This window comes from Lissotriton helveticus, chromosome 1_2, assembly GCF_964261635.1.
Source record: "Lissotriton helveticus chromosome 1_2, aLisHel1.1, whole genome shotgun sequence".
In the NCBI taxonomy this organism is placed as follows: Eukaryota; Metazoa; Chordata; class Amphibia; order Caudata; family Salamandridae; genus Lissotriton; species Lissotriton helveticus.
The window spans coordinates 76,685,326-76,698,273 of NC_136058.1; the positions used below are offsets into that span (position 1 = coordinate 76,685,326).

General features: G+C 42.5%; 1 protein-coding gene across 4 annotated transcripts in view; it reads left to right on the top strand.

Moving 5' to 3' along the window:
* The window catches only part of GNG12 (G protein subunit gamma 12), a 485,600-nt gene extending 474,244 nt beyond the window's left edge, over positions 1-11,356 (top strand). For all 4 annotated transcript variants that reach the window (XM_078668836.1, XM_078668829.1, XM_078668842.1 and 1 more), the window contains one exon: positions 10,979-11,356. In XM_078668836.1, coding sequence (XP_078524962.1) covers positions 10,979-11,104 — 126 coding nt within the window. In that variant the 3' untranslated portion in view covers positions 11,105-11,356. The remainder of the gene's footprint in view (positions 1-10,978) is intronic.
* Positions 11,357-12,948: the final 1,592 nt, after the last annotated feature.

Consider the following 12,948-nt stretch of genomic DNA (forward strand, 5'->3'; position numbering starts at 1 on the left):
AACACAATATTGGTAGAGAGACTTTTGCAGTAATCCAGCATTTTTGATCTCTTTACTGGGTGATTCAAGCCACGCACATTAAGTGTCAGCACATTTAAGCCCGCCATAAATTAGTAAAATTAGTAAAGATAAAAGAAGTCCGTGAATGAAAAACAAAGAATGTATACTGCATAAAAGTAACAACAAGGGAAGGTAACTCCTAGAAATAGATGTAAGAAGGTAAGGCTGCAATCCTGAAGAGGAAAGGAATGGAGATAGAAAAAGAGAAACGTAAAAAAGAAAGAAGAAATAAGAAAGAGCCACAAACTGCACAAATGAGAAGAAAAACCCCACCAGGGGAAGTCTATAAGAGACCAGAAACATGTACGGGGGGAACATGAAAAGGGCAGCCAAAGAGGCCATTGTTTACCACCAGCCTTAGAAGAGATGAAATAGAAAAGAAAATGGAACCATTAGAGAAAGGAGAGCAACACAAACATAGAGGAACAATATATATCAGAACCAGTTTCATTAAAAGCTTCACAGCTATCAGGTACTATATTTTCTATAATGATAAATTCATAAAGGATATGAATGAAAAGAAGAAATGTACCAATATTACAGATAGGAAAGGGAAGACCACTAGAAAAATTTACAAATATATAATCGACCTTGCCAATTGATAGAAAACTGAATCTAGAACCGCATTTTACATACCATTAAACGCTATCCAATAAATACCTAGTACATTTTTTTTAAATAAATGCATTACTAACGCCTGTGAAGAAAATAAATATTCAGGAGTCCCCAACAGCAAAAATAATCAGATCACGTAAAAATCAAACATCTTTTAGATCCGACCCTCCCCAGAAGAAACCTGGAATATTCAATCTATTTATCGACGCCGTTCATGAAATATATAATATAGAGTACAAGCATAAATTACAGAAATGAAACTGCAGCCTCAAACTAACTTTCAGCAATACCTATGAAAACATTAAGCTATGAACAAGAAAGTGAAATACCTAAGCGAAAGCTAAAAAGCAATCCATATGCAATGAATTAATAAAGCACAAATTCTTAGAGCCGCTCCAGCTAGTACCTGTGAAGAAAAAAGAGTTAGTGGAATACATAGCCAATAATAAATGAGCAGACCATAAATGTTACCAGCCATTCGCATTTTTACCAGGTGATAAAAATTATATCCAGAGACACCATTTAAATAGTAAAAATAAAAAGTACCACAGGGAGGAAGAAAAACAAACCAGAAGGATAATGAAAAAGCCAAGAAGTGACTATAACATGTATACTCAAATAAGATGGAACAACAGACCAAAGGAAAGAAGGGGGTCTCATCTCCCTCAAAAGAGAAAAAAAGATCCAGAACAAAGCACAAAGAAAGAGAGACCATTACATAAACTGTTTTACAAAGAAAAGGTAAGAAAAAAGAAAAGTGTAAGAGACATCACCATAAACTATAATTGAAGATGAACCTGCAAAGGAAAGGTTAATACGAAAAAAATATGGAAATAACATGAAAAGCCCAAATACACGAGTGAAATAAAGGGCCCTTAACTTCCCACAGGAAAAAAGGAACCTTAAAACCTGTAACGGGAAAGATAGGCACAGAGAAATTCAAATTTCCAGACATGAAAAAGAAAAAAGACATCTCTTTCAAGAACCAGAGGAGACCGAGGGAGAGTCAGAATCCATTTGTAATTCAGATCGATTGTTCAGAAATGTTGTTAACTCGGATGGTTCATAAAAAAATCTGAGAGCGACCTTTAAAGGTTATTCTTAATCGTGAGGGGCCAGCGAAAGAAAAAGGAATGTTCATTTCCTAAAGCCTTCATCGAAGAGTCAAGAAGCCTTTCCGCCTGATGACAGTATCTCTAGCAAAATCTTGAGATATAGCAATCTTATGGCCCTCCCAGGTAATCGATCTGATCTTCCACATCTGAGACAGAATAAGCTCTGAATGTTGATGTCGTAGAGGCTTGAGCTACAGGTCTAGGATGTGACGAGGACTTAGGTCGAAACGAGAACTCTATGAGCATGCTCTATTTCAAAGTCTTTCTGAAAGGAGATATGGAGAACCGCAGGGATCCAATCCAGTTAAAAATCAAGCATTGAAGGAGCAGCTTTCTCCGCTTCCTCTGATAGACCAAAAATACCTAAGTTACTCCTCTGGTTCCTATCCTGCTGATCTGTAAGGTCCCTCCGCAAAGAAGCCATAGGGCGTTCCAGACTCTGCACATGCCTAGCCTGTTGATGTGATGTGTCCTCAACTGAATTTATACGAGATTCTGCATTTGAAACACGCAATGACCAACTTTTGAAGTCACTTCTGATCGCTGCAACTTCAACTTGAAGTAGGTCCGTGTTTGTTTTAGTACTCTGAGCAAGATCATGAACCGTGTTTAAACGTAGAAGGATTGTGTCTAGAGTAGTAGTAGATTCCTTAGGCGTTCACTCTGGCGTGGGAGATGTTAGCTTGGATCTCTTGAGAGTACCTTTTGCATCCTTATCCATTGTCTGCCATTGGAGTAAAAATATGCAGGTGATAAGAAGCCTCCCCCACCGACAACTCACTGCACCAGACCACCAAATCACGGTCTGGAAAGGCCACAGAGGAAGCCCCTCAGGGGGCAGTCAACAGTAATCAGACACTCAGCTGAGCCCCAGGAAGTGTCACCATCTGGAAGACTAGTAACCTCCACCACGTTCTATATCAGTTGCTCACATAAGGGCGTGCCACTGAGGAACTGGTGTCTTTCTATATCAGTTGCTCACATAAGGGCGTGCCACTGAGGAACTGGTGTCTAACCAGAGGTGGTATTAGAAAAGTAATTCCAGATAATCAGACTGTTGTCACTATAGCAGAAGATAGGAATGAACCAGTCAATTAGAAAGCAGATGCAGAGCCGTTACCTTTCATAAACTGGTAACAGGGTGGTCTTCACCTTGGAAAGTAGGAACTAACATAAGTTTGAGCGCAAAAGGACCTTTGATGTCTCCTCTTATAAGCCTTCCACATTCATTTGATGAAGGATGAAATCATCCAGTCACCGCACTCCATCAAAGTGCCTTCACACTGGATATACTGCATCTCAGGAAAAAAGTGCACAAATAAAAAGAGCAGCGTTCCATAAGTTACTAGCCAATATGGTGCAGGCACTCACAGCTGACCTTCACTTGAACTTCACCTCAGGGTAGGCAGCGTGGCACACCTTCAGTCAGTAGAGGGTTAAAAACAGACCATCTCAGTGCTCCTCTAAAACCCCCAACTGAGTCTGCATCATAAAGCGCCATACGTATAAAGAAACAGGGTTTTATACACTCGGAGACGAAATGCTCTTTCCGCCCTCACTGCCGTACCTCTGAACAGGAAGCCTTCAGTATTAACGGGCCCGTACTCCTCGCGCCGCCGCCATCTTAAGCGCCGCATCTCAGAAGAAACTAGCACATCCCAAAAAAAAGGTGTTAGAGGCACTCCAAATGCGCCGCAACTCCTCCTCTGTATCTGCGCAGCATTCCGCTTCCAATATTCAAACCAGGAACCGGCCTTCAAGGACTCCGAGATTAAGAATCCGAACGGCCTCACGGAGGCTCACCGAGCTCACAAATATGCGGCCTTCTTATCTACGCGTAAACCACACACACCCCTCCTTGAAATAGTTTAGAAGTGTCAATGCGGTCTGTTACAAGTACTTGGGGTGACAACTCCGACAGGCATCTTGTCAGGGGGGCAAGCAAGGTCCTCAATAACAGTTACCTCCACAGGAGGAGCCGTCTTCAAGCAGTTCCAGTCACTTCATCCGTGCTGCAATGGTTTCCTATTGAGTGGTCCTGATGCAAGGAATGAAGGATGTTGAAGATGTTCTGAGGATGCTACACAGTCGATAGGGGTCTTCCTGCAGGAATTCTTCAGTCGCCGAAGATAGTGAAGGAGTCCACATTGCAGGGTCGATGTCCAATGAAATCCTCTCCAGTCTGGCAGTGTTGCTGTCATGGGTCAATCCTTCTTGGGTCGATAACTCGCCTTCTGAGGGTCCCAGCTACTCTCTGACAGCACTCCTGGGTTCAGCGAACTCTGGTGCAACTCTGTATGTCGAGTCTTGATCCATGGTGTTGCACGGCAGCAATGGTAACAATTTGAGGACTTTGAGCTACCAGCTTGCCCAAGCAGCCTTCTTCAGTTATGTCCCTGTGCTGTAAACAGGAGGCATTCAACTGGCCCTTGGAGTCTCTTGGCTTGACTGGGCTATAGAGACAGCCCCTCCTCGAGTAGGACATGGCAAGCACAGTCCCTCTCTGTGCTGGTCAACAGGTGCAGCAGTTGAAGTCTACGAAGGGGACACCTCTCTTTGATGGTCCCTCGGTGCAGCAGGGCAGTCTTTCTTTGGTGCTTCTTCTAAGTCGGTCGAGATCCGAGGTCTGGGTGCCAGGGAAAATTCCCTCGGGCTGGATGCGGCTGGTAGCCATTAGGCTACCAGGTTCCCTCCGACCTGGTGACCGCTTCCTGTGGAGCTTGGCATCTGTCTATATAAGGATGCCCCATTCTGCCCACTCTCAAGATGGAGAGACCCCTCTCTCGGTCTTCAGACTGTCCTAACCTTCATAGGTCCCGCTGACATCCAGCTACTTAAAATTTCAGAAAGATAGCATCTTCTCTGGTGTATCATAATCTTGTATTTCCCCTCCTTTTGTGTTTTGATAATGTTAAAGTGTGTGACTGCTGGTAAAAAAAAAAAAAATTAAAAAGGAAGAAAAGATGGCATTGAATGCCACTAGCTGCCAAAGATTTGTGACAGAATTTTTTTTTCTTGAACTTGTTCACCAAAATATATTGCCATTTGTTAACTTTAAAGGGTCACCTAAACCTTTCAGAAAGCCACTATCAATGAGGCAGCTTTACCTTAATGATCTGTGAACATTGCCAAATTCACCGCAAGTGGCAGTGTCGGTTTCAAAGGCTTTGTGTGGCGTTAGGCACAGATTTTGTTCCAGTGACAGGGAAGTCAGTCAGTGTGGTTGTAGGCGTGGTCATTGAGTGGACATCTGAATAGGCCAAACTCCTGTAATCATAAGTATACAAAACTGTGATGGATGTAATGCTTGAATCAATCTTAGCGCCTGGTAATCACTTGGGCCACGTCCTAATCCATCGTTTGTTTGTACACCATGTCGTCTCAGTTTGGACCCAGCTATATGCAAATCAGTTGTGAGCCTGCTCTAATCGGAACAATCCAGCCCGAACTTCCAAGCCAGGTCTTCCCTGATGGGGAACACAAGCAACCCAGGACCGGTTCGCCTGGAGCAGGTTGAAGTCTGATTTCAATAATAGCTGGGTCCAAACTGAGGTGACATGGTGTGCAAAATAACAATGCATTGTGATGTAACCCAGAGTAATTACCAATGGCTGAGATTAATTCTAACATTCCATTCATCACTTTTATGTGTACTTTAGTGAAACTCCCATCTTCAGCATGGAAATTATTATATAGTTGTCATGGACAGCTGATCTTTAAAACTATGGCAAAAGCACTGATCATGATCATTTGGCGCCTAGGAGGCATGAAATGCATGTCAGCTGTGACCTTACCCTGTTTTTAGTAACCAGAGTAGTATAGCTCACCTGCACCTGCACTGGTGGCAGCCAAAGAGAAACTGTCCTCCCTAACGTATATCTTGCTTTCCAACCTCAGAAGAATTTGGGCAAGCCTTCATTCTTAGTAAACTCATAAATAAAGACAAAACCCTCAGACCTGTAGCAGGAAAGGAACAAATATCTTCTTGAATAGTTTAAACGTTGTGTTATACAGATCGTAAAAGTGTGTTCCAAATACAACCTTGAAGACCTACGAAGGTGGACTGTCTTTATAGACGAACATACACCTTTTTTCATGTGAAATTCTAACTAATACCCGAACACTGTTTGCTATGTGGCAAACAGCCCATCGGGCCAAAAACTTAGAAAATCATCCCTCAGAGCCTTTCTGTGTCCTTGTATCAGAGAATATTTGTGTACTTAATCTCTAAGTGCCCAGTTGGTTATGAAGACTATATACTATTAAGAACGAATTACTTAAGCTGCTAACCAAAGAACATTAGAAAAATAATTATTGTTTAAGGTATCCAGATTAAATGGCAGTGTGAAGTGCAGCACATCTTGTAACTTGTGAGAAAGTCTTAGAAATAGATGTAACGTTTAAAACTGGATTGGTAAAGTCTACTGCTCTTAGATTCCTATACAGTGTGCCTTTTCAACCAATTGCAGACTTACTAAAAATAAATAAACAAGCATTTACAATGCAACGGTTTCGCCTTTGCAAAAGTTAGAGCTATTGGCATTGTAAATGGCAAAATGTTTATTTATGTGTTGGTTTTGAAAACAGATAAATAAATGGCATTGTCATTTACAATGGCAATAGCCTAATCTCTCGCAAATGCCACCCACACACCAACAGAGAGCCCCCCCACACAGAGCCCCCCCCCCCCACACACACACACACACACACACAGCCTCCCCACACACACACAGAGCCTCCCCACACACACACAGAGCCCCCCCACACACCCACACAAGGCCCCCCAACACACCCACACAGGGCCCCCCAACACACCCACACAGAGCCCCCCACACACACTGCGAGCCACCATATTATAGTAGCAATTCATTACATACTGAGCGCGTGCATTTTATGATAATGCTTACCCTAACATAATGCTTTCCCTGGTTTAAGGGTGGTATTCCTGGTATATTGTTGGTAGCCATGGCATGACAATACCAAGGAACAAATATAAATACTTTATCTAATAACATTAAAGCTCAAGCAGTCGCAGAGAAAAGAGGAATCAATGCAAGCGAATATACAAAAAACGACGTATTAGTTAAGATGAATAACGAAACCACTCCAAAACACGGTCCAGGTACATGTTGTCAATGGCAAGGCAAAACCTAATTCGTTTCTAATGGATCGGGTGTATAAGACCAAACATCGAGGACATGGCAGCCACACAGTGTAAGACATAAGATTTCGCCTGCGCGAAACGCTGCTTGCGCAGCTTTTCGCCTGCGCGAAACCTAAAAAGCAGTCTGTAGGCCAGACTTAAAACGGGGAAAAACACTAACTCTAAAGCGAAGTGTGTAATATTAAGTAGTCCCAATCCAAACTTATTTTTCCCACAAAAAAACGAATTTTAAGACTTTAGAATCTAAGGTGCTCAAATAAAAATTATATTGGAGCTGATAAAGCAAGGAATGTCAGAGCTGTCCAGGTCATGTGCTCGGTTTTCCTTGACTTCATGGAGAGCAGCACCTAATATTGGATATCCACATACAGAGGCAAGTCTCATACCAAGGCCTGCCATAGCAGCCAGGGAAAGTTCCATTCCTCTCAACAGCCGTAAACGATTCCAGTTGTACACAAACACAACCTCCCTTTCAAAGGAAACTGCTTATGAATGCCATTCCTTGCACAAGGCGTTTCCCACAGCCACACAAGGGAGGGTCTGCGATTCTAAGGCAAGTAACACGGGAAGGCCGCGAGTGAAACCACCAGGCCACAGGAAGGGGTAGAGGGCGGAGGGGTGCAGGGCAGCATCACTCTTCTTCTACTGAATGCGGAAGGGATTCTATATTCCGATGTCATGGGAGCAGGCAGCCCCACCCACGAGGCAATCACAGATGTCATTTCACCCTACATTCCATCACTCCGACAAAAGGAGAGCTGAACAGGCCACGTTCAGTGACAGCCATGATCTAGAGATAACCCTCACAGTAATGTCACCATGTAAGACTCCGGTCTCCACAAGCTTCTCAAAGCTTTAGGTACACTTCGTCATTGCTTCCGAAGCAAATAAGGAATGATATATGTTTGTTGCTACTGTACAGTGGGGCATAAAGCAGACTAGTATACCATAATATATGGCGTAGCACAACATACAAATGCACAATACATGTAATATCAGTACAGAACATAACAGATCTATTTGTAGAGCACACGTGAGATATAACGGGTGTTTATCGCCATCCAACTCAAAAACTTTATTTTTTTGCCACGGTTGCCTTACAATGTTCTTTAATATCTCCCAGAAGCTTGTTCATTTTCAAGATGTTTGTTTTTTGCTGCATGAGATGTTTGCTGACTGCCAGACGTCGGCTGCACGTAGAACCTCTTCACACGCACATATTAAGCGACGATTTAAAGGGGCAAATGCCGACCACTTCTGCACTTTTTCGCACTTGTGCGTGCAGCCGCATGTCTTCCTCTGGCCAACCCTTGCTCGGCGCAGCCCTCTCACCAAGCCCAGTCCAACCAGCCGAGAAAGTGAAAGGGCCACTCAAACATGAACACTGGACACTCCAAATTAAAAACATATGCTTTACGCATTAGCAGCACAGTCGATAATGCGCGGTGTACAATTTAATATCATGTTCGGGCTAATGCAGGGTCTTAAAACACAAACAGATGGTCGGTCACGGACAGCGGGAGGGGGGCGGAACACGGACAGCGGGAGGGGGGGGGCGGCGGGAACAGCCAGCACTCACCTGGAACTGGACTTCCTCCGGCGGCGGTCGGCCGCGGAATGGCCAAAACAAACATGGAGGACAAAAAAAAATAAACCCCGCATACGGCCGCATGACGTTGTCAGAAGGGGCAGGATGAGTAAAAATGGCCGGAATGCCCCCGAATCTGCTCCGCAATTGACGGACAGATCTCTGTTCCAATGGCTAGTCTCCATTTATGGAGCTAGCCAATGGAACAGAGGGGCGGATTCCCAGCCACACAGTGTAAGACATAAGATTTCGCCTGCGCGAAACGCTGCTTGCGCAGCTTTTCGCCAGGTCGAAACCTAAAAAATAGTAGGTCTTGCATTACATTCTTTACCGTGTTAACTGGCCGCTCAATCTTTTATTTGATTAAGCTCTCTTAAATCATGTGTCTCTTGTAAATAAAAGACAATTAACCAATTTATATCCCAATTTCCTTTTTTCCAAATGTATTATGTACTTTGTTGGATATGTATAGACCAGTAACTCTTCACTTTGTTCATGGTATTTTATTTATTTTTATTCCAAGTTGTCTCCAGCTTTTAACGTTCAGTTTATTGCACTGAGCGGCACCTTACGAGGTGAATTTTAACTTGTTATAGGCCCTGTTTTGCTGCTTACCTCACTCCTTGCTGCCTTTTTGTGTTGCACCCGCTCTCGGTCCAACAGCGGGATAGCCCGTTTGAGTGGAGGGAGTGGGCGCACAAAAACGAATCCTCACTTCCAGCTAGGGGAGGAGCCACAGGAGTTGGCAGTCTAGCTGCTCCCTGGCTATTTAGTCGCATGGCTCTCCAGGCGCTCAGTGGGCACACCAAAGGCGTGCCAAAGGCAATCCAGTCTACGCCCGTTCATGCCCAACCGTCACCAGGAGCTAGGACCCCTGCATCTTTCAAGTCAGATACTGGCAAAGATATATTTATTCGAGTGAGGAACTCCTAGACATCAGATATTTGTACAAGCTACATTGCGTGAATAGCCCCTGCGATGGGCTTTTTCCCTGCAGATATTACCAATTTCAAAGTGGGGCGCTAAGACCGAAATAGAGTACACTGCCTTTTACTGACCCAGTGGTGAGTAATTAAGTTAGAGACATTTCTTCTTCCCCCTTCCGATACTCTACCTTCCAGGCCTATTAGGATGTGAAAATGTTCTCTGAGCAATGTTACGTCTTTACCTAAGCATGATTTAGATATCTGGGACATATTCACCTCAGAAACCCCCGATCTGGGGTTCCTCGCCAAGACGTGGCTTAAACCCAGTTCCACTCCCTCCATTACTGTGACAATTCTGGAGAAGTATAGCATCCTCCAGATTGACAGGGCGAACCGGGCGGGTGGAGGGATTACCGTCAACCATAAAGACTCTATCAAGGTCTCTATACTTGAACAACTTGAATTTGGGTGTCTGTCTTGACCAGAAACTTACTATAAAGGATTAGGTGATGGCCAATACTGGCCCTTGTTTCAATATGCTGAGCCTCTTGCGCAGAGTTTTCTCCTCTCCTTCCTCTCTGTGCGTAAAACGCTCATTCAGGCACTTGTGACGAGCTGTCTGGACTATTGCAATGCCCTTCTGATTGTAGCAAATGATTCTTCTCTAAATAGGCTCCAGGTGGTAAAAAATACTGCTGCCCGTCTTGTTAGGAATGTACCAAATAGAACTGCCTCCCACCCCTCTTGCGTCCACTACATTGGCTGCCGATATGCAAGAGTTAAATTCATTATTTGTTGTATTGTACACAAAGCTTTGAATGGCAGAGGTCCCGCTTTTTTAGCTGAAAACATATCCCTTACTAGCTGAACAGATCCCTTCTCTCAGGAGAAAAATCCCTTCTTGAAACTTCTCGTTTCAGGAAAGCCTGTGTAGGTGGCAAAGCCTTCTTCTGTTTGGCCCCCCATTACTGGAATCAACTACCGATACATCTTCGAAAATTCTCTTTATGAATTAATTAAATAAAAATAAATAAATCTGAGATGTTATTAAGCATTACATCTGTATTTTTCGCAACTCTGTATTTTGGAATAAAAGTAAAAAATGCATATTTAAATGTATGTTCTACAGAGGCATTCTCTTTACAAATGCTGTTAAATGCGTACACAATTATAAGTGGCATGTGTGTGAAACATGAAAGTATCATCCTTTTTTTCTGCATAGCCACATACTCATGTAGACAAAACAGAAGAAATGGGAAAGGTGCAGTGGTGAGAGTGAAGTTGTCCCAAACCTTTTAATGTTTCTTTTTAAGACCACTGTCTGTAATTCAGATGATTTTAAGTCCTGTTTGTTTGATACAGTCAGAAATCTTCTTGTAATATTTTTACTTCTGGGATGTGGCAGTTGAAATATGTATGACTGCAGGTAGGTGTGTGTGTATGTGTGTGTGTGTGATAAACATAGGATTTGAAAGAATAATTATGGATGGTATTTTGTTTTATTTTTCAGATTTCCAAAGCATCCGCAGATCTAATGCGCTACTGTGACGAACATGCCAAGAATGACCCTTTGCTAATGGGAATCCCTACTTCAGAAAACCCTTTTAAGGATAAGAAACCGTGTATAATACTGTAATCCAAATTGCATTTAGAAAGATCTTTTACCCTCCCTCTTCCCACATTCCTGACCAACACCGCCACAAAGGAAACAATAATCTGCATATATCACCTGCTAAATAATCATTTTAATTCTGTGTAAATTCGTTTTAAATTGTTTCTTGGTTTTTCTTTATCGCTGGCTTTCTTACTGAGGGGGAATGATCATAGAAAACAAATTGTATTAATTCTTGTAAATTGAAAGTAGAAGTAATAGATCATAGTCTCTGCATTTCTGTTTGTTTTGTATTCTTTGTTGTGAAATGTGCAATGTCAACTTTTCCAGTCAAAAGTATTGTAAAAACACAAAGTCTAGACCAAAGTTGCCTCTGCTTCCTCAATAATTTAGCAGGGCAAGAAGTATTCAATCTTAATTCACTATGAATTTTTTATAGTGTTTGTACATATATTGAAAAAGATAAAACACTACCATTTTCAATGTATTATGTTCGTAAATGTTGATGTTAATGGGACTTCTGGAACACTGTGGTAGAAACCTTGTCATTTTGCTTGGCCTAATGTATTGTACATTGCGCAATCAAAATTGTAGACACACACCAATGATTGTATTAAACATGCTGTACATGAACGCTCATTTGTCAAACATATTCAGATGCCAAAGTCATACTGAACATTAAGAAGCACATGTGCATTCTTAAGTTGTGAATCTTAAAGATCCATCTGTCTGACTTCACAAATAAAAGTGCTTACTCATTAAAGACAAACGAACATTATTAATTCTTTTGTTCCATCTGTCTTAACCTATCGTTAAATCCCATTAAAACATTGCTTTGTAGCACGCAGGCTAGCTACTTTTGTTATCAGGATTATTGTGGCAGATGCAGGTAATATGCAAAAATATGGACTGTGATGTAAATCTCATTATGTGCTTTTAAAAGAATAGCATGGTTCGAAGTGTCAATGACGATGAAGCTAATATGGAATGTAGAGTACTTTACGTTCTGATAATGTTTTGTGATTGCACAACAGACACCGCCACGTTTAAAGGGGTTTTATTGAATAATGCAAATTGTTACTTGAGCCATTTTCTTCAGTGGTGGAAGTTATGAAAATATTTTTTGAACCATCGTCTCACTTGTGTCGTGACCCGATTACATGCAAACTCAATATGTCAAGGCCAGTCCTCCTTCCGTTTATGGGTACATGCATTTTCTCTACTAACTTATAAGCTTGTTAAAAATGCCCGATTGCATGAGGAGAAGAGAGTGAACAAACCGAGATAGAGACTTGCTCATACTGGTGGTTGGATGGAAGAACTAGGCTGGAATGATACAACCAGAGGTTGAGGCACGGTGTATTGGAAGGTAATCAAGGTAAAGTGACTTCTTTACTTAGAAGAAGAGTACATTTAACAAGAAAACTATGATAACGATGTACTTTTGACTTATCACAAGTATCTCGGCATATGACTTACTCAGTGTGGAGTGAAGGCCGACTGTTACTAGCCCTACAACTGTACCAAAGATCCTGTCCAACAGCTGAAATAGGATAAGAGAACACTGCAGCACTGGTGGAGAGACAGACTAGAAAAGAGAGATAAAACTAGGCAGTGCAAGGTTAGTACCAAACTTACTGGAATGCTAAAGACCAAGGCCCCGATTACCGCAGGTCGGAGGCTTTCCGAACCTCCTCGCGGTTTCAGTTTCTCCTGCCACATTACAATGCAGGTGGTTAAAACTGAAACCGGCTGGTCATTCCGGCTGGATTCCGATGGGCTCTAGGAGCCAGTTGGCCAGTTGGAGACCGGCACGTAATCCCAATGGACAGCGTTTCTACTATTGGGATTACGATGTCGGTTTCAGA